The 22,606-nt window shown below is 37.6% G+C and overlaps 2 protein-coding genes across 10 annotated transcripts in view; both read left to right on the top strand.

Annotated features, from left to right (window-relative positions):
* The window catches only part of dnajc5ga (DnaJ (Hsp40) homolog, subfamily C, member 5 gamma a), a 31,300-nt gene extending 19,287 nt beyond the window's left edge, over positions 1 to 12,013 (top strand). For 3 of the 8 annotated variants that reach the window (XM_015345533.2, XM_015345520.2, XM_015345527.2), the window contains exons 3-6: positions 394 to 607; positions 3,536 to 3,692; positions 6,860 to 6,913; positions 8,754 to 12,013. In XM_015345533.2, the coding sequence (XP_015201019.1) occupies positions 394 to 607; positions 3,536 to 3,692; positions 6,860 to 6,913; positions 8,754 to 8,857 (529 nt within the window). In that variant the 3' untranslated portion in view covers positions 8,858 to 12,013. Of the gene's footprint in view, positions 1 to 393; positions 608 to 3,535; positions 3,693 to 6,859; positions 6,943 to 8,285; positions 8,324 to 8,753 lie in introns of all 8 variants that reach the window. The other 5 variants (XM_015345577.2, XM_015345555.2, XM_015345566.2 and 2 more) reach the window with 5 other exon arrangements.
* Positions 12,014 to 13,116: 1,103 nt separating this feature from the next.
* Positions 13,117 to 22,606, top strand: part of trim54 (tripartite motif containing 54) — a 28,805-nt gene continuing 19,315 nt past the window's right edge. Inside the window, exons 1-3 of one of the 2 annotated variants that reach the window (XM_069179681.1) lie at positions 13,117 to 13,526; positions 16,266 to 16,438; positions 19,489 to 19,660. In XM_069179681.1, coding sequence (XP_069035782.1) covers positions 13,359 to 13,526; positions 16,266 to 16,438; positions 19,489 to 19,660 — 513 coding nt within the window. In that variant the 5' untranslated portion in view covers positions 13,117 to 13,358. The remainder of the gene's footprint in view (positions 13,527 to 16,265; positions 16,439 to 19,488; positions 19,661 to 22,606) is intronic. The other variant, XM_069179680.1, reaches the window with a different exon arrangement.

The raw sequence follows: 22,606 nt of genomic DNA, 5'->3' as shown, positions 1-22,606 counted from the left end.
ATCCGTAATGCTACCTTGGTCGAACAAAATTTAGATGGTCAAGAAGTAACGCAGAGGCATTATTCCATGTAAAAACTACCTGATTTTGGCATGACCAGCTCTGATTTTCCTGAAATTTGGCACATGTATCCTGTGGAGGAAAGGATTTAAGGCAAAGAATTGTCAAATATCTTTCTGCTCATGACAAATATACAAATGTCTGGATTTCAAGAAAATTTAAGATTATCATGCCAAAATCAGGGTGATTTCACACATGGTGCTTCTGTAACCTTCTAGCACATTATTCTTAAATGCTGAAGAGCTCTGTTGAGTGCCTCAGTATTGACATCATAACAGGCTTTTTTGTAACAATGCACTTGTTTTGCTTTAACGTCTTTACTTTCTAACTTTCAGGAAACTTGCACTGAAGTATCATCCAGACAAGAACCCTGACAACCCAGAAGCGGCAGATAAATTTAAAGAAATTAACAATGCGAACTCTATCCTTAACGATGAGAACAAAAGGAAGATCTATGATGAGTATGGCTCTATGGGACTGTACGTGGCTGAGCAGTTTGGCGAGGAGAGTGTGAAATATTACTTTCTGATGTCCAAGTGGTGGTTTAAGGTAGGTGCTCTTATAAGAGCTTGTGTCTTATTGATATTGGTGTTACTTATATCTTTTAAAAGGCCTAACATACAGGTGGCATCTTCTGAATGAGCAATATCTCAGACACAATGTGGGAATCTTTAGGATTTTACATAATGTTGTAAAAATGTCAGGTATTTTCTGTTACCGTCTTTTTTCTAAATGTTCTCAGTTGTATTTTGTTTGGTCAATTCTGCTTGTATCTTTTATTTTTCACTTTTCTGTATTCAATTTAATTCAATTTGCTAAACAGGCCTTTAGGTCAAATTCTAGTATACAACATTTAATGCAGGGGTGTACAACTCCAGTCATTGAAGGCTAGCAGGTATCTGGTTTTATTTCCACCTTAACCCTTAATTACTTAATTGAACTCCTTATTTGCTTAATTGGTCAAGTTGATTTTAAAGCATAACACCTGCTGGATAGTGGCCTTTGTGGACCAGAATTATTTACCACTGGTTTGAAGTCTGTAATCTGAAAAACAAGATTGGATGGTTAAGCATTTTGTTTAAAGGCCACTTTTATAATTTGATATGTCAATTAACTGTTGCAGATTTTTAGAATGGTACTGTAAGTGCTTTGTACTATTTTGCTTTAATGGAAAGAAAAATTATTTGAGTTCTAAAGCATGTTTCAAGTAATATGGTAATAAAACCATAATCTGGAAGCAATTAATCAGTGACCTTAGCAGGATAGTGGTATGCAGTAAGATTTTGTAATTTTAACATTGAAAGCAGTATGTTTCAAAATAACTCATTTAAACCACTGCCCTATATTGAATACAAAAGTTTAGTGCTCTTTGGTTTTAAATAATATAATATTCTGTTCCTCTTAACAGTGAAATGAGATTGCTCTACTCAAAAATTGAGTCCATTACTCAAGTCCAATTAAAACTGAACTTGGACTTGGTTCAAGACTTTTCTTGAACCAAACATTTTGTTCAAGGAAAATATTGTAGAATAGTGTGTAGAGTGTTAGTTGCTATATTTTAAATTTTCCTTTTTGGTTTATTTTGATATTTAACCTAATTGATTTACCCTTGTAAGTACCTAGTAGGAATTTACGTCATACTCCCTTATGTGCAAAGTTCCAGATGTTTTAAAATTGGTCTCAAAAGCAACAGCATACCATTATTATGAGTCCGCAAACATCCAAACATCATACATTTGTCATTTTTGGAGAATGACAGCTGTGCTGCTGTTCAGTCAATAATAACCACTGCTATTGATTACAAAGGTTGCATTCTGTCTACCAAGGTTAGCTCTGCGTCAGATATGTCAGATACCGAGTGATCTACACAGTAGGAGGAATGAGGAGTTGAATGACTGATTCTTGTAAAATGTGCCTTGTGTGATTGTGTAGACAATGGTTCATGATAGAATGTCTGTTGAATGTCTGTCTGTCTGAAGGTCTGTATCCTTGCTGCATGTCAGAGATCCCATACAAAGCAAGCAAAATATAGCAAAAGCACCACACAGAGCATGGATCTGCGTTTGAGGCTTTTAAGGACTGCCCTCTTGTGGTAATAATGATTAACTACTGAGCTGCCTTGCGTAACGGTGATTTTGACCATTGACCAACTGTACAAAGCCAGTTTGAAGGACTAATATGAAATTAGACACATGATGGGTATTAAAACAGAGATCTAGGCACTCAGGTATTTTCTTCCTGGCAGTTGCTGTGGTTCTCTACAGTGACAAAAATGAACGCTGCATCAGGTGAAGGGCTAGTTTAAAAAAATACATTGTCACAATTCTGAAGGTAAGCCTTTTTTAGGAAACACAGCTGTTGATGATCATTTAGAGAGGTGGTTAAAACATGTTTAAAGTCTAATATTTTTACAGGGAAACTTTTTTTTTAGCCTGTTATGATCTATTTATGCTGTATTGGATCAGCGAACTATAAGTGCTGATCACAGGGATAGGAGCAAAGTTCCAGCTGCATACCAGTTTGTTCCATTTCAGGTTTTATGAGGCACAAGCTATTATACAGATGGCCGTGATGTAGGAAGGCGGACTTGAATTCTGTTCACACGTTGACTGAGGATTAGGCAAGAGGAATTAAACATTCATCTGCGTTGGCTCAGACTGCTGTTCTGTGGGAGTCTCAAACTCAAACCCTCAGCCGAATGCAAAGCACTTTCTTCAGCCTAGCTTGTTGTTTGCTCCTCTCACTCTCACTCCAGGGAGGCTGCAGTGAATTCGATCAATTTCCCCGTCACCCTTTGATCTCATTTTTCATCTAACTCTTTGCTTTCAAGTGTTTTTTTTGTTTTTCCTCTCCCATTTATTCTCTGTGAAGTATATATTTATATTCTGTTATGAAGTATGCAAAGCTTTTCATTGCATCACACTGAAATTGTCTTAGTTGAGCAGATCATATGTAGCAGTCGGAATGTCGTGTTCTGTGACGGTCTTGTCGCGAAGATGAAAAGACAATGTGGTGAATGAAGGGCTCAGATGCAGGGGGCACAGTTTTAGGAGTACAAACCTAACTGAGGCGGTAAAAAAAACTTGCTTTGATCTCCAAGACGGTTGAGGAGGGGAGGGGGAATGGAGAATGCACAGCAAAACCAATCTGATCCACTTTGTGTGCTGTTTGTAATGGAGAGAGGGAGAGCTGGCTGATCACCCACAAACAGATTCAGCGTTCGCACTCACCAGTTGCGAGCGCGCGATTAGCGTTCTAACCAGACCCTTAAAGACGGGGGCTGTTTCATGGTGAGGTGCTTCTTGGTAGATATGGTCTAAATCCTAAGGATTAATCTGTGACATGATGCTGTGGGGCTCCTTTGTATAGCACCTGCCGTCTCTGGACTCTGGAGAGGTTCAGGAGCGAGGTGTGAGGGTTGAGTGTCCTTGCTGCATTCCAATGAGTGTTGACTGTTGTTTTGTGGTGATGATTCAGGCCCTGGCGTTCTGCTGTGGCATCTTCACTTGCTGCTGCTGTTGCTGCTGCTGCTGCTTCTGCTGTGGGAAGTGTAAACCGGCCGAAGACGACGAGAACTACCAGTACGTGGACCCAGAGGACTTGGAGGCCCAGATCCGAGCCGAGCAAGATGCAGGTGAGTCGCCGGCTCTTTCCATCCTGATCACGGGCGGAAGGAGGGGGGAATCGGTGACTTTCTGAAACCTGCCTTCAGAGCCATAATTACTGTCGCCTTTCCACAAAACAGTATTGCTGGCTCTGTTGTAAGCTTCACACAGCAGTGCTGCTTTAACACTTTGAACAGATCTCTCTCTTTTGGTTTGGCTCAGCAGTTACAGTTTCTCTGAGTGAGCACTGAAGAGAAATATTTTAAGAGAGTATTGAGCCAGGAGTATGTAAGGTACTAGCAAATGAATTCAGTTTCTGTTTCCTTGTGAAGTCCTACCAAATGTAAAGAGAGCGAATGCATGTCTTTTAGTTTAAATTCATTACGTTCTTAGACCTTGCAGACCTTGGAGAAACAAGGATGTCATTCTGCCATCTTCAAAAAATAAGATTAGCAATAAAAATAGTTAGGTGGAGTTAGTGAGTTACTTTTGAAGTGCAGGAGCTCTGGAGACCACAGGTGTTCCAGCTATGGGGTGTTTTCATGGGGATCATAGCAGTTACTCCATTCATTGCATGAACAATTCCTAATTGTAATAAATGAAAATGTATAGGTGCATATTGCTTTAAATTACTGAAGTGGTGGAAGAGGCTTAACAAATAAATGACATTTAAAAGTAAAATCTGATTTCACAATGAAATTGAGAATTTCCAGGCTCAATTTCATGATGTAATCGGAGAAATACCAAGGCTGTTTCTGTATAAGAATAACGATGAAATGACATCAGTCTCTTTATTCTTAGGTGCTCTGTATTAAGTTACATGTCTTACTTCAAGCCTTTAAGTATGCTTAGCACTGATTATTCATATTGTATTTTTAATTCATTTTCTTCTGTTGCTTCATCACTAGGATGAATAGTCCTGAAAAGGAGTAATTGACATCCTACCCTTTTTTCTATTTCAAACTTGTACAGCACGTTTTGTATTCTATTTGCTGTTGTTCTGCATTGTTCCCCTATTTGCAATAACAGATTATCTCAGTGTAACTGTCATTTGTTTGGCACCTGACCAAAAAGCATACTGGACAATATGTACCTTGCTTTATTAATGGACACTGGTATAGTTCTACCCGAAAGTGAGAGCTTCATGCACCTCCTAGCAATACACTTGACCAAGAACAATCTAAGCAAAAAACCTCAGAGCACCGCACTCAATAAATAAAATCGACATGCTTGGTCCTGCATATTTCTTAGGGGAGAATTGTTTTGAAATCACACAGTACAGTGAAAGGGAGGTTTGATTTTAACGACAGACAGGAAGTAAAACCTTTGTACACATTACAGTACCATTGTGTCCTGTCGGATCAAAAAAGTGGCAATTTTTTTAATTCGCTCTGAAGAGGCAGAAGGAGCTATGAGTTGTGAGAAATGAGCAGAGGAGTTAGGAGCTGTCTTCATTTATTCAGAAATATGGTTAGATATAAGAAAGGTTGCAAATGAGGGAAGGCCATTCAGCCCGTTTTGCAAATAACTATTATTCTAAAACATTATACTGTAGCTATTATTCCATATCATTATAAAAGTACAATATATCACTTTTAGTACATGTGCAAGATAGTTTTAAGTGCTGTATGTGCACTATATCTTTGCCTATGACGTCTTGGCACAACAACCCTACAGGAGCTCCTTCCTGTTCTCTGAAAAGACAGGTCAGGTTTAATTACCAGTGACTGTTCTGCTATCAAGGGGGCTTAGTCACCCACACTAAAATACCTTTTCCTGAGACAAGTGTTCTTGCCTTGATGCTATAAATAGATGAGCAAAAGGGGGAATGAGTCAGGCTTTGACTCATTCAGGTTCTGTTTGAGTAATGAATGGAATGGGCTTTGGTCCTGTTATTAGGAAAGGAGGTTGTGGATTTAAACAAAATGCTTTAATGGCCTGTGTTGTCCTTTCATACATTATTTAGTTTTTCGTTAAAAACCCAGCAAGACAGCAGATTGTGCCCCAGTCACTTAGGTGCAATGGGGACCAGGGTTCTCTTCGGTGATTGTTGCTCTGCCTGCTGGAGGGGTAGGGCTGTGGTGACCACAGGGACAGAAAACGGCCACTCAGACATCTCTCAGCACGCACCTGAGACGAACTTCATCACCCATCTGAACCCCTTCCCCAAGATCGTTCAGTGTGATGGATGAAGTTCCTGATTTTTAATCCATTTTTTGTTAACTTCTGCATTTAAATCTTGGTTAACTTCTTCTTGAAATCCCCTGGAGAATAGGCAAATGACTAAAAGCTATTTTTTGAGGATCGCCGAAGGAGAGATTTGATGAGCAAGAGAGAATAAAGATCCTGTGCCTATGCTATAAACTGCACATAAGAAATCTGGACCCCTTTTTGCTTCATAATCTTGTAAATGAAATCGTGTTTGTTCATATTTTAACATATGTATATAGGAGCAGTATTGTATTGTAAAGTCAAAGTGCTGTAGTAGTTCCCAGGAAAGCAATTCTAGAGTTTATGGTCATATTCTTAGGTTTTAGGTCTTGGTTTAAAAATCATTCTACTTAGAGTTGGAATGCCATTACTAAACTGAGTTTTGATGTTGGAAAATTGAGAAAATTGCCTCTAAAAGTGGAGAGCACCCCTTAAGGAAAGAGAGAGGTTTTGTCTGCAATAACTCCCACATCCAAGGTATGGTTTGGTTAAAACCAAATATGGTTTGTGTTTGTAATGAGGTGCGTTTTTTCGAGACTGCTTCTCTGTCACTTGTCCCTGCTGGAGAAATGCCAGGCAGGGGTTTGGAGAAGGGGGATTATTAGTGGCTTTCGGTGCAACGATACCCTGACAAACATGAGTTGCTTCATAAAAATGGGTGTGCTGGGACTTTAAAGTTTAAAAATCAGAATGTCACTAATAAAAATTAGTTATACCAACATGGTGATTGTGATGCTCTATTTTCTAAACCCTGTATGTTATGATTATTGTCTTTTAAAAATACTAGTTCCTTTTTAATTTAGTTTTTAATGTGTTTAGTATTGTACTTTAATATTTTTACCAGAATAGCAATTTATCTTGGCAAACAGATACAGAATTTAGTATTAGTAAGGGTAACAGATATCCAGTGTGTAAGTCAGTGAATTCAATGAGAAATGAACTTCTAGTGAACTTTAAAATTACTGTTTTTTTTTTCATTCATCAGGTGACAACGTTATAATTGCACAGCCTGTCCCTAGTTCAGCCCCCGAAAACTCAGGTGAAACTCTGCCGGAGTCAAAATGATTTGTAAGCACCCTTCACTGGGTTTTCCGTGTCGGGGTCTATGGCAATGATTGCTGCTGCTGCCTCCCCTGAAATGGCTACACCTTGCATGACAAGGCGCTTTGCTCATGTATCCCATCCGATCCTCTGTCACTCACGTTAACATTTTTGTTTGAATTTTGCATTAACCACTTAAAGTTCACCTGCACCACATTTAATGCTAACTAACCGCTCTCTTTCATTGGAAGTGTTCTGCTTGCGTAATTGGCTGTTCATTAGCACTTGCACAGTCTCATTTTTTGCGGTCTTGCCAATGTTTTTGTGTCAGAAAATTCTTAAAGTATGATGTATTCCTGTCCATTTCTTTTGGATAAAATGCATTTCCTTTTGTTTGTATGTGGATGAAAGAACATCAACAGATTGAGATATGTGAACGACCCAAGTCAATCAATATTTAATTTAAATATAGATTTTGGGAAACAGTCATCAGATTTTAGTATTTCCAGAAAAAGATTGTATTTCAGGTTGCAATGAGGGTATTGATGTTGTTTTTTACTTTAACCTAGTTGATGGAGGCTGTAGTTCAGTCTAAACCCCAATATCCATTTTCCAAACTTCTTAATGGTTAAGTGCTCTAATAATCTTTTTAATCTTGGTTTGCATTCTTCCGGGAGGACTAAAGTAAAATCACTAATATTTCATCAGTTGAGTCTTGAGTGTCATGCAAGCCCTGGAAAAGTAGAGCCTTTTTCCCTTTGTGGTTATATCAGTACTTGATCGAAAAGAGGGCTGATCAAAAACAAATCTTGCTGCTTCAACCTGTCTGTCTATGGTCTGCGTGTTAAATGGAAAGTAACGACAATTTGTTTTTGATTTGTTTTTATATTGCTGCTTGTTACAAAGACTGATTAACCTTAACTAACATCTGAACCCATGCTTCATCTCGTTAAAGAAAGCCTCAGAAATTGCATTATCTGCTCACGAACTGCTGATTCTATTGTGAAACTGTTCTTTATTCAGTTATATAATCAGGGATTTCCTCCAAAAGTGAGAATCCAGTCCAGGTGATAGGTGATATGATCCATGGAGACTTATTAAAAGACTTATTGGGATTTATTGGAGACAACTGTCTTTGCTGAATATGAGAGAGAAAATACCATGTTGTAACATTGCTATACTGTATCAACCACCTTCTTTTAAAAGGTTTCCATTGTAAACCTCTTTTGCTTGAGGAAAGATAAAGGCAGTGTTCATCTTTAACCGTACCTTGGTTTGTAGGAGCACTGGACTTTAGTTTTGAAATGGGGTTTTCAAAATAGTGTCATGAAATATACTCTTCTCATTTTATTCCGTGCTTCCCTGGAAAGGACTCAAGTGAACACATGGGTGAGCTGTTTCAGGGGAGGTAGGTTTGCTCCTCAGTGCTTATGTGTTCTGAAGCAAGCTTTTTCAGTAGAAAATGACAGTGAAGTACATGTTTTTGATGCAACTGATTTGATTTGCATCCTTGTTTCCTCTGCTGTTCCACTGGTTCAAAGTGAATTATTTGGGTTGAACTTGGTCAAGATGAGTCATCCCTTTTCAGCCTGTGTTAAATCAACACGATTTAGAAGGAAGGTTTGGAGTGATTTCTAGTCATAGTGATTTGTTAAATCCTTACTTCAACTGTATTCTGTAAGCTGAAAACCTCATATCAATATCAAGGATAAAAAGCAATTTTGGACAGAACTGTGGAAGACAGACATGATTGTTGCGAAAGATAGGAGTGTAGTTGAGAGCTGTCCGTCTTTGCTCAGATGGTGAAATATGCCATCTAAACTTGTCTTTCTTTTCAGATACAAGACCTCCAATTGTGATTCAGCCACATTCCACAATCTGCACTTCAGAGTCCACCCAGCTTTCCACAGGCCAAAAGCTCAGCTACGTGACCGAGAACTAACTAGCAGCACCAGCCCTTCGAAAGACTTCCTACCTTGACGTTCGCAGATGCCAATACCTATGTGATTTCCCACACGTTTATGGTTAGGAAAGTTAATGGCATGTGATATGAAGCATAATGTGGCACTCTTGACAAAGAAAAAAAAATGTGTTGGGGAACAATTATTGCCACCATCAAAGTGTAATGTTGCTCTGGTATTGGAAAGCGAATTACTACTGTACCAAAACAGCCCAGTCAAGATGTGAAAGAGTTTCAGTTTATCAGGTCAAAACTTTGTCCAAGTGCCATCCTGATACTGTTGCATGGATAGGTGGATGTGCTCGTGTCTTAAGTGCATGTACCTGATGCATGTCCTCTGTTGTACGTTTTGACCTTGTGCCATGTAACAAGAATCTTTGCCGTGTCTGTAGTTCTCTGGAGTCTCACTTAAGAGGGTTTAAGTGTTTACAAGCTCAAGGTTGTGTTGCTTTTTTTTTCCTAATAAAAAGCAGAAATCACCCAGTCAACCTTTTTTTTAAATGAAAAAAGTAGCACTTTAATTCTACTTTGACCGTTCATTACATTTTGTAGCCCAAAACCGAAAGGTATATGTAGGTGCTATGCTAAAATATAAATGCTTGACCAAAATCAAAACATAATTGTAGTTTTTGATCAAATAACCACCTTGGTTTAAGACACCGAGATCTGTGCCAGTTCCTGAGTGAAGAGAGCATTATAAAACGGCCTCCTGCTTCTGGTACAGAGATCTCGTACCTGTCAGGCCCTCCGTGTAGGATTAAAGTACTTGATTTTAATGGAAATTGGATAAAATTAAAATAGATTTTTTTTGTGAGATTTCAGAGTCCTAAAGAAATGGTTCTGGGTTCTTTTCTACCAAAATGAAAATCTACAGGGCCTTTTTTTTGGAAACCAAAAAGGCATCATAATTAATGGAAAGGATTACCAGCGATGTGCTGGAATGTGTATTTACATTGTTTCTAATTAGTTGTATTGGGTGGATAGTCAGCCTTTGTGTAGTAGCTGTGGAAAGTGTAGTTTTTGGAGTGACTGAGAGGATGGCTTTCTGGGCTCTGGTATTGGTGCTGTACAGAGGCGACAGAGTGGCCTCAGGCTCCATTAGCCTTTGACTAGCAAGAAGGAAGATTTTGGTATGTTAGATATGAGTCACGCCAAGCTCATAGTCATCTGCAGGACGGGGTTATGTGTGCTGACCACTTTATGTCCACAACCTCTTGGAGTGCTGCTACTGAAGGAACTTTGTTTCTGGATTCTGGATCAATCAAAAGAGTTTCAAGCCTTTTGTACTTTTCTTTAAAGTAATGCTGTGTAGTCAGGAAGCTTCACTCGGACAATATATGCAGCATAAAAGACTGCTATGCCAAATGTATGTTTTTTTTGCTTTCTGTGCTACTTGCTGATAATTTAACACTGGTCTACTGTTGTAACAAGAAGGCCATTTTCTTCACATAAATGGTCTAAATGTTTTTGTCTCTGTCCTTAAACTATTGTGAGTATGAGATGAGCGAGGTAGATAACTATTTTTCAGTGCTAGACATTTTTATTGCTTGAACTCTAAACACAAGACTGTGTGCAAATCCTTCTAAGTCCTCCAGCTTATTCATAGTTTGGATATTTAATAAGTATAGTTTTCCATTACTTTTTTTGTACTTTGGGGAGCTGAGCACATTCAGTAAATTTCTGGGTTTTGGTGTCATTGCAGCATTTTTAACAAACTGAATGTTTGCCAAATACTGTTGTTGGCTGTCTTTTTGTATTTTTCAGCTGTATGTTGTGTGGTGCAATGTGGTTTCTCTAATTCTGTGGTTTGCCCATCATCTGTCCCCAAAACTATTTCATGGTTTTATTTAGTGATGATCATGGATTAGGAAACCTAGATTTTAAATGTTGGTCATTTTGATTTTTTTTGTTTTAAATGTGTTTCCATCATCTAACTTATCCCAAATAAGCAATTTAGTATACATGTATCTAGTCTATAAGGCCACTTTATATTGTGCCACAGAGCACAGTTGAAAATGGCAATAATAAAGTGCCCTGATTTCGTAATTTAATTTTGAATTGACTACCCACCTTGAAACCTGTAAATAACAGCATTTATACTTTTTTCATTTATAGTAAAATGCCAATTGGTTTTGTGTCATTAGATTTTGTTATTGATTTGTGACTGATGATGCAGCACTTTAGTGAAATACAGAAGTATCAGTGTTAACAGAATGAGTGCATCAATTAAATAACTTGTAAAACCACAAAGTGCAAAATCCACTTATCTCATAATTCACAGATTTCTTCTCCTGAAATCCGTTTTAAAAATGCACCATCTTAAACTATGTTTAAAGGCAGGGACTGCTGTCAAAAATAAATATTAAAATACCAGCTGCACTAGATGTTAGTCTTGGGCCTCTTTCTCGGGAAAAGGTTCATTCTAGTTAACAAATTTTTAATATGGTCGTGTACAACTGTTTAAAAAAGTAAAATAGATAATTTCACTGGTGGCTTAGAAGGTTTTGCTTTAAGTACAGTATTTACAGTTGGGACCGAGGTTCAAGCACTAGTTAGCTTTATTCAATTTTGAAATTTAACAATGTTTCTGTTTAAATCTATGTAACGGAGGTTATGGCAATCTGTTTGCAAATAAATCATACAATTAACAGTCAGCAATCAATCAATATTTTTGTGGAAATCACGGTTTTGTACTGGCAACTAGCAATCTTAACTACCAATAATTAAGTTAGAAAATGACAGATTCATCTCCACAAGATGTCAAGGCAGATATTTTAAGAATTCTTTCCATTTTAATGTTTACTTTTTAGTTTATATATAAAGTTTAATTTTAATGAATGTATTATGTTTATTGGCAGTTTTGGAGAGCTGACAGTAGCCAAAAAATTGGAATTGTTGTTTGAGGCTTAAGAAATAAGGAGTATCTATGGTAATGTTGGTTATGCTGGCAGAGAAGTCTGTTTGTTTTAGGTTTCTTCACAAATGTTGTGTAAAATACTTGTTTTTTTTGGTCTCGCTGATTATTGTTCCCTTATTTTTCTTTTTCTTATTGTTCCAAATGTCCTTATACAGACCTGACTTGCAAACATGTATATTTATACCACCAAATAAAGGGAGGGGAGGTGGGGTTTATATCAAGTTTGGTGTGGCTCATTTTTTCTTTCGTTACTTAGTGGGTGTCTTCAGAGTTCTGCTTTCAGGAGGCTAAGTAGTAGTACGGTAATAAGATTTTCTCTCTTTTGATTGAATTTTTCTTAATCTTCCTTTCGGAGTTGAAACTCTTGGAGTGTAGTTTTAGTAATAGTCCCTCTCCACACACAGAAAGAGACAACATCTCTATTAATAATGACTGTTAGTCATCAGTTGTACACCTCAAAGTGAGAGCTTTGAAAATTGCAATTCTGATGAAAGACTCAAATGACGTTAGGATCTGCTGGGTGTGAAGACGGAGTTGTTCCAAATCGGATTGGCTGTGTTCCATAAGATCTGGCAAATGATGAGTCATTAATTTTGGAGTCATAACGATTGTATTAATTACCATTTTAAAATGATTTGCAAGGTCAAAATTTGAAGATAAATATAACAAGTCTTGGACATGTGACCGTACGTAATCTGAAATGAAAAATGGATAAAGACATTTCTGTGACGTCTTGGAGATATTTTTTGGAATTGTCACTTGTAAATGTTTTAATTTCCAATAAGCAATGCAATGTTTTACTAGTTTTTTTTAATTAAAAGGGGGTTGGAGGGATAATATTTTCTGTTATAATCCACCTTTTGTAAACTTGTTAAATCACTCAACAGCATAAAGGCTGTCATCTTGCACTGACTTGTTTATATTTTGTTCAATTCTCAGGGCTGAGCTGAAAACCATGATAAGATTATAACCACAGCCAAAGCTTCTAAGGTCAGCTTTAAAGTAGAAATGTTTTTGACTGCTGGGAAGAAGCTGTGAAATATAGTTTTTAATTACGTACTGAAATACAATACTGCAGAGATTTGTTGCAGAGAACAAGGTGATTGAATTGTTAAAGGCCAAGGTTTCATTTGGCATCTCTGATCATGTCCTCTTGTCTTCCTCCCAGTGTTTACGGTTTAAATACTCCATGTCGTTGGTGCTGGCATTTCCAGCAGTCCCTCATGGCTCCGTGACTGAGAAACATCTGATCCAGGCCTGACAAATGGTCTGTCAGTCATTCCCCTTATCACATTTCAGAAGTTAAAAATGGAACAAGGAATGCTGTTCTCCCCCACATCTGAGTGCCATTGGCCAGAGGGGACATCCCAGTCCCTGTGTAGTGTGAGGTTTAGAGAAAAAGTAACTCTAGCCAGAACAAAGTGTTGCTAAAATAACAGAACCATTCTGTTGAAGGCATCGTTGAGGAACAGAGCAGAAGACTGAGGGCAAGAAAGAAATAGGAGGGAAGTGGTCGATAGTTACATTTAACGATTTTCAGAGAGTTGGCCGTGCACTCTTGAGGGGATGAACTTTGCGCTGGGCTACAAACCATTGCTGGGGGACTCGAACACAATGGACAGCTTGGAGAAGCAATTGATTTGCCCCATCTGCTTGGAAATGTTCACCAAACCTGTGGTGATACTGCCCTGCCAGCACAACCTGTGTAGGAAGTGTGCAAATGATGTCTTCCAGGTAAGGGTTTCTTTTTTTTTGTGTAAGTGACTTAGGATTTTCAACATAATGTAATAGTATTAAAGACAGTGGGTGCCAAAATGATGGTAAAGACAAGCTTCCCTTGACCTCTTTGAGGTCTCTTGGGCTTCAGTTGAACTTTTATTTGACAGTATCGCACAAATCATCTGTATTTTCTATCACAGAAGGAGTTGAGAGAGCTGGGTTTTGTATTTTTGGCTCAGTGGATGACGGGAGGACAAACTGTCTGTGAAGAATGTAAACATACTGTCAACACAGTCTCCCGTATGATAACTTAAGAGCCGAGGAGGCTGAAGTTCAACAAACAAAATACAGAAAAGGAAATTCGGGTTAGAGCACAATACACTGTTTGAACTAGCTTATCTGATTTTTTTGCAACCTTTTTGTCCTATTGGAGATTAAAGGTTGAACTAAGATGGTCTTTTTTCAGTTTCCTTCAGCACTCCAGAATGATAAATACTTCATTTCCATTTGCATGCCTCATGGTAGCAGTTCATGGTCGAGTCTTTCCTTTTATTTGTGTATGTTGTCTCACAAAGTTTAGATACCTGCTGGGTTCTTGGTTTCCCTCATGATATAGTTTTTGGTAAGACTACTTTCAAAGTCTAGAACAGAAAGGAACACTCAAGATGTTCTTGAACACAAATTACTGTCAGGCCTCACATCATGTTTCCGCCTTCCTTTCAGATCACTAAACTATTTTATTCTAAGGGCTGTGTAGTGCTTTTGTGGGTATTTCAGAGTGTTCATTTCCTTTCACCTATCAATTTGCTATTATAAATCAATATGTACATTATTTACATAGCATCATTTGAGAATGCACCTTTTCATAAATTGCTTTAACATGCCTAGAACATATATCTTACCTACAGTATAAGGAAATTTGTCTTTGTCTTCACAAGAGTTTATTGAATGGTGCCGCACTGGCAGTAGTAGGGCTCAACATACTTAATGTGAATCTGTGTTAGGTACAACAGCACATTTAATGCCGAGCAACAGTTTACACAGGGGGTGTTGTCACAGCTGCAAAACTGGCAAATTATTATATTATTCTATTTTATAGAGTCAGCTTACCTCTATTTTTAATAGGCGTGACAACAGTATTAGATGTAATAATTTTGTTATCAAATATATGTATTTTAAAATTTTGAGTTAAAGCAGATCAGAATAACATTATACTTCTCACTTTTGTTTACTAATTCTTCTAATTCCTGTGCAATTTCATATAGATTTACTGTATTTCATAGATTTTTTTCTAATTATTTTCTGTGAAGATTTGTGATAATAGGGTTGTGTGATAGTTATACCAATATGGATATTTACCTCGCCATTGAACATCTTTACCATCTAGCAAATAGAGGCTAATAACTAAGGTTAAATAATAGTTTGCATATGCCACCTGTTGATTGGCTCCAGTCTGTCTGCCGAATTATGCAGGGTGAAGACTTACAGGGCAGTTGGAGGGATTAGTTGGCCTACAATAACCCAGTATCACTATGGCAGAACTGTAAACTGGAATGAATTAAGTAGCTGTAGTGGGCTAGGCACAGAAAATCGATGCTGACAATCTACACCCACATATACATAACTTCTTTCCTGGGAGTGGGAGTTTAGCAGTGACCTTTGTGAAAGATGTCTAAGCAAGGTAACTCAAATAGCAAGTTAAAAGATGAACAGCTGGTCCAGGTTTTCCAACAAGACCAGCTTCGTACATCAGATGTAGGGTCTTCCATAATGCTTACTGTCACCCCCTGAGATGAAGAAACTTGACACTGTGAGTGACTTTCACATTCAAACAGACCGAAACTCCTCCTGTTTGAAAATTGAAAACCTAGTTATTTTTGAGCTCGGAAGAGACCAGAGGTATTTCAATACTAAGTGGGTATATTCTAATCAAAGGTTCAGTGCAATAATTTTTGTAATTTAGCTATTACAGGATAGCAGGTTGTCCTGTGGAGGGTTATACACAAACCAGCATTACTTCCCAATGTGCTATGTCTCAAGGATAGGTCTGTGTTTCAGGGGTCAAGTGATGGAATCTTTGGATTGTACAAGACCTTGACTCATCGACTAGTCTGTTACAAATTTGAAAAAACACAAAACAATTTGTGTTGATGTGTTAGCTTTATAGGCATTATCTTTCTTTTAGGTTTGTCTTCAACTTATTTTACCTATAAAATATAAAATTGTGCCAGGAAAGAAGAACCCATATGACCATGCTCAGATGACCATAGAGGCATTTTGTTTTATATTTAACATGTCATTTGATTTACATTATTACATTGATAAGACATGGCATAATGCTTGATTTAGAACATTAGTCACCCTAATTTATAATAGTAAGTGACAATGTGAGATCTGTTCATAATTAGCATGTCACAGACACCTTACACAAACATGTTATATACTTATATATCATATTTTCATTTTTTTTAATGAAAAAGACATCAGTACTGAAGTCTACTCAGCCCAGTGAAATGTCGTGCCTTAAACATACCCTTCATGTTGATATTTCTGGATTAAGATGCTGCACCAAAGTTTTCAAAAACGTTAAAGATAAAACCTGACAGTTGCACTCTCACTCTGTAACCATATGTCTACACTCTCAGGCTGCCACAGAAATAAAGCAGTGCTGGGTTCTAAGGAAGCTCCTAAACAAGGGGTACTGTTTTCCGGAGCTTTCCATTGGACACCAGGTCTTCCTTTTCCTCCCCACAGGCATCAAACCCCCTGTGGCAGTCAAGGGGCTCCGCGTCCATGTCAACAGGAGGGCGGTTCCGATGCCCTTCCTGCCGCCATGAGGTGGTCCTGGATCGTCATGGCGTCTACGGCTTACAGAGGAACCTACTGGTGGAAAACATTATTGACATCTACAAGCAAGAGTCCACCAGGTCTGGGCCTCATTTATTCACTAAAAGTTGCTGTATTTCCTGAGTTCTGCAGTGCATTATGAAGGATAAACTGCATTCAGAGCCCTCAAGTTTGTATTTAGGTACACAGGAAACAAAAATAAAAGCACCAACATGCAGCACAACTGTGTGCTCTGAAGAACCAGCGTAGTCCGGTACTGTACAGCGTTATCTGGTACCAAACAGTTTTGTCATGTGTTTCGCAGTGTTGAGTGGAAACCTCTTAACTCTCCTGCTTCATGCTGACCAGACTGGTTTGGGGTGGGTTTTTTTTTCCACGTGATATCCTTTTAAGTGACACTGCTCAGAATCTACATTCTCAGTACTTTCACCAGTTGTTGAAAGAGACTCCAACAACATTCGTTTCAACAGGGCTGAAATATAGATATCTCACAACAATGATATTTAAAATAATTCTGATTATAGTTTAATGCTAATATATATCGGAATAGGAAAAAGGTCTGCTAAATTAGGATCTAGTAAAGAAACACTTACGTCAAATGCATTTTAAAGGAGATGTGTGGTAAAATAAACACAAATCTAGATCCAAAATGCATACTATAATAGTTTAACATAATGTAATATTCACATTTATCATTTGTGTTCTCCATTGTAATTCAAACCTGAATGTTCTATGATCTTTACTGACCTACATCTACCTTCGGAGCAGGAACAGAATAATCCTGGTATCTTGGAAAAGTCATCCTGAAACCTCTTTCATATTTTGCAGAACAAGAATTCAACTTTTAATTGCAATCAAATACACGACGAAAGGATGACTGACTTAAAAGAAATCTTGAAAACGATCAACCTGACGGCATTTTAATGTTTTAAAAAAACTAAAATCTGAGATATAATCCTAGCCATAAGGCAAAATCTGATTTCCAACGTTTTGAAAATCTGGGCCCAGTAAATTATCAACCCAAGGATTTTATCTAAACAAGTTTTGTAGGATCTCAGCACCTTGACATCCACAATATGAATAAGTTTGGTGGAGGCACCATGTACCGATGCTCTGTCCTGATTGAAGTTTGATTAATGCCTTTGGCAGTTCCTTTTTGCTCCAATTCCCAGTCCTACCTTCACTGCAAAAGTAAAAGGGGTTTTCATTTTTTTTTATAAGACAACCCATTTTAAAATAAAGATTAAAGTTGTTCCTGAAGTATACAGATATGATTTTGTTCTTTTTCCTACTAAGGATGTACAGTATTCTCCAAAGGTACTAGGACTGCAAATTCAAGACTATTATTTCAGCTTTAAGTCAAGCAAATACTTAATCACTATTTGTGATTAAGATTTATATGAATAACGAGCACAGTCATATATATATTTCTCTTAACTTCTGATTGGGAAAGTTCCAGAGACTGTTATGCATGACAATGCTATGCTTCAGAAATTGTTTGAAGTGCAAAGATGAGCCAGGAGAATTTTGGAACAAAGATTTATGGATAGATAAGCCCAAGATAAACTTTATTGAAATTGATGGAAGGATTATAGTGAGCAGAAAGCAAGTAACAGCTGATGCTCCAAAGATACCACCTTATCTGTGAAAGATAGCCTGACCTGGCTATAGAAACCTAAGCTAACTATGCAAATGGATTACTTGTCTTTGTATGTGAGATTCCATTTGGCAAAAAACATCAGAATGTGAAAATATTAAAAGTTATTATTAAACGTTTCTTAAAGCATCAATAAGGCAGGAGGAATGGGCTGGCCAAAATGGGAAAAAAAAAATTATTATCCTTGATCCTAAAATTACTTGAATAATTCACCTGCTTAATTGGTCACAGTGAAATTTTAAGTTTATAGAACCAGGGTTGAATTGACAGAAATAAAGATGGGATTTCAATGGAGTGCCATAGATTATTTACCATTTCTCAGTTTCTAAAACAGCTGATTTTTACAAACATGGTAAAAGAGAAGTACAGTACATTCCTTTCTAAATATCATTTTTATAATTTATAATTACTTTGGGAAATCAATAAGGCATTATAAGTAAAAAGGCTGCACTAACCTTTCAGTTTATAATCTATAAAAAAATCCAGCCTTCAGAAGATAATGTCCAGTCAAGCTCTTTGAGCAAAAGTAAGAAGTTGAATCTTGTATCGCTTTGTACTTTAGATATGACATGATTGTTTACACAGTTTACCAATGAGAAGAGACTATTTGGCCTCTTCCTAAACATAATTCATCCAAGAATCTTATCCAAACATTTCTTGAAAGAAGATGGCATTTTGGCTTTGAAAACATGCTATGGTAGATTGTTCCAGAACCACACAGCCCTTTGTGTAAATACCTCCTGTTCTCAGTTTTCTTAATTTTTCTAACCACAATTAATTTTTAATCAGATTGAATTATTTACAACCCTAGAGAGAGAGATATAGTAGATTGTGTTTTACTTCAGAATAAAATATTGCTAGAAGCTTTAACTCTTGTCAAATCTCGCTAAGAAGGGCTTGGGCTAGTTAACAATCGAATGGGAGAACACACAGAGTTTTGGAAGTGTTGCACATGTATTTTCCTTCATCTCTAGACCATAAATAGCCGATCAAAGCCCTTGTATACCTACTAAATCTTTTTTCTAAAAGGCTCCGTCTTTCTAATGAAGTGTTAGTTCCTGTTCTGACTGTAGATATTACAGGTTAGAGATCTGTAACAGATGATAAAATCTTACCTGTTGTAAACTGTTGCCATTCACTCAAGTATTTTAGAATTCTCATTCAGTTACCTACCTGAAGAAATTAACTACTAGCCTGAAACAGCCATATGAATTGAAAAAAATAAAAAATGGGAAATCCGTAATTTTCACAGTCCCTAGTTGTATGATAGGGATCAATTGTCTGTTGTGTTTGTGAAATTTTATATGTGTTGTAGCAACATTGCAGTTTATCATTTATTCCTGTTTTTTTTAAGCTTTCTTAATAAAGGGCGAGTGCAACAGACTGACAGAACCGATACCACAGCATACCTGTGATCCCTTTCATCTTTGCTTTCTAATGCTGTTTCTAAATGCTGTTGTGTCCTCTTTTCAGACCAATCCATACAAAATCAGAGCAGCATCTGCTGTGTGAAGAGCATGAGGAGGAGAAGATCAACATCTACTGCCTGTCCTGTGAGACGCCCACATGTTCCATGTGCAAAGTGTTCGGAGCACACAAGGGTTGTGAGGTGGCTCCTCTGCAGAATATCTACAAACGACAGAAGGTAAATTTGGATTTTATTTTGTTCAGCCTTTCCTTAATCAGAAAATCTGACTTAAAGGTTCTTTCTTTTCTGAGAAGATGGCATAGGGGAGTGGGGGATCTCAGTCCTAATTAATGTAGGGACCAGTTTTATTAACCAATTTATGGATTCAGTCATGACATTAGGGGTAAAATGCCTTGCTCTTGTGAAAATCCTCCTGGCACCTTCAAACTCAATTCAATTCAATTTATTTTTATATAGCACCTTTCACAACAAGATTGGCCCAACAATGCAAGTGACCATACATTTTGTCAATACAGAACAGAAGACAACGGAGGAGAGGAACCAAAAACTCCTTAGTAAGGAGAGAAAAAAAACTCTAGGGGTCCAAGGTCAACTGGTTGCCCAACCCCTTCGGGCATGCTAACATTATATAATTAAAAAAAGGAAATAAATGAATTTATTTTATTTAACCTTTGTATATAAAGAACTAAGATTAACATCTCAGCCCTTCTGAGGTAGTGTGCCTAGTTACCATACTGGGAGAGAGTGCCACCTGCTGGTTCAATATGGCTAAAAAGAACAAAAAATGACCCACTTCTCCATCCATCACATTTCAGCAACTGCTTTGTCTTTAAAAGCTTGCAGTTTTCTTAATTTGTCCAAACTCTTCTTCAGAATACAACAACAAATAAAATGCATACTAGTAAAAGTAACTCCCATACAAAAAGGGGAGACGGAAAGGGGGGATAATCAAACAGGTTCTTCAGGGGAAAAAAAAACATCTTACCAAGTTGTTATATACAGTACATACGTTCTAGCAAAATGTGGGCTTAAAGTGAATTTTACCGAAGGCTGTGTGTATAACAAATATAAACCACAACTTTAAATGTCACAATCTCAATCTTTAAAGTAACAAAATGTGAAAACTGTGAGAGGGTCAGAATACTTTTGCAAGACACTGTAACTGCAACAAGTTATTCATAAACTTACCAGGATAATTTTTCATTTTTTTAGCAAGTACAATTACCTTTTGTTGAGCAGACACAGCATAGGTAAATTCATTATGCTAATTGTACCATCAAATAGTGTGCCATCAAAAGGGCTAATCTACAGGGGATGTACCGTGAAAGTCACAAGCTATTTTCATTGCTGTGTCCTGCGTGTGGATGTTTGAATAATATTTTTTCTGTTGTAAGGAGAATTGGTTTACAAATTATGTACATACTGCACCAGGTGAGACTCGGTTTGTGTTTATAGGTGAGGTGATCTCACCTAGAAGAAACTGAAAGAGCATCATAAGATGAAGAAGCTAACAAATACGACAGTTTTGTACAATAAATCAGCAGAGTGCTATCACACCCACTAGTTCCAGTATGAGACAAGGGGAAAAAAATAATCTTACCAGACAGCATCCCATAAAATCAATATATCTACTTTATAACAGCTTTTAAAATTGGCTTTTTGGCCAATTCAGGTTTGCAGAGAAGCCAGAGCTTTCTCAGCAAGCAAGGGGCACAAAGCAGGGTACACACAGGATGGGATGCCAGTCCACTGTAGGGCAGACACACACAAAGTAGGTATAAGAAGCTAATTATTATTATTATTATTATTATTATTATTATTATTATTATTATTATTATTATTATTATTATTATTAATAATAATTGCTTACACTTATATAGCACTTTTCTGGACACTCCACTCAAAGCACTTTACAGGTAATGGGGACTCCCCTCCACCACCACCACAAATGTGCAGCATCCTAAGGAACCTGCAGTATCAGCATGTCTTTGTACTGTGGAAGGAAACCTACACAAGCACAGGAAGAACTTACAAAATCTACAAAGATCGCACCCTAGGTCCAGATTTGAACCCAGGGTCCCAGAGCTACAAGGCTACAAAGCAATGCTAGCCACTGTGCCACCCACACCCCTCACCTTGTACCACCAAATCAGTTCTCACACTCCAGCTCCTCGAGATGGAAACTCATTCAGCAGCTACCGGGACACAGACATCACAGTATACATACCAGTGATTATGCCCGGAATTCAAGCAGGTGGTTTCAAAATGAAAGCTAGGTAGTGGCTGTTAGAGACTGTCCTCAATAACACTGCCACTAAAAAAATAGAAGACCCCTGTGTAAGCAACAATTTACTGTTTAGGTTTTCCTTGTTAGAGAAGGCCCATGTTATTCAAATGGCAGACAAGCTCCTAATAAAGGCAAGTGAAGAACCAATTGTTATTTTTCTTGTTGGAACTAACTCCATTGCCACACTGACGATGACAGCAAGTGCCTTGCACTTTGAAAAGAAAAACCGTACGTTTTCTAAACCCATGTAGAGTGATAGGTATGTTTTGATGCACAGTATGTACGCAGATGTTTATAGGAACAAAAAGTAAATAAAATTGATTGTTAGATGCTGAACCCACACACAAAAATCAAAAATGAAGAAACGGAGGGAGGCCGATGATATGAAATGTATTCTGATGAGGAAAATCTGTGTTGAAACTCCTAACTATTTTCACAGCCTTCAGAGCCAAAACAGTTTTGTACCAATCAGGAGCACATGGTGTGCTTCATAAACTACTCAGCCAAGATGGCCACTTTGAAGGTACAAAACTGTCTCGCTTTTAACATGATAGAGCATTCTCATGCAGTACAAAGATTCATGCAGCATCTGGAATAAATACAAATGCCGCATGAGGGTAAAAGTGTTCTTACAAAATAAATGGCCGTACTCAGGATGAAACTGCTCTTTAAACGAAAGCACAAGCACCTAACAGTTTTTGGAAGGTGGGTGAAAGCCCACACAAACATGGGGAGTATATACAAATTCCACACAGATAGCATCCAAGATCCAGAACTGAACCCAGGGCCCCAGTGCTGTAACAACGGTAACACTGTGCTGACCATAAAGTACAACCAGCTTCTACAAATTCTAGAATATATTATTCAACATTATT

The sequence above is a fragment of the Lepisosteus oculatus genome, chromosome 2 (genome assembly GCF_040954835.1).
Source record: "Lepisosteus oculatus isolate fLepOcu1 chromosome 2, fLepOcu1.hap2, whole genome shotgun sequence".
NCBI lineage: Eukaryota > Metazoa > Chordata > Actinopteri > Semionotiformes > Lepisosteidae > Lepisosteus > Lepisosteus oculatus.
Note: the sequence above shows the minus strand (reverse complement) of the source record. Positions and strands in the feature narration are given on the sequence as shown.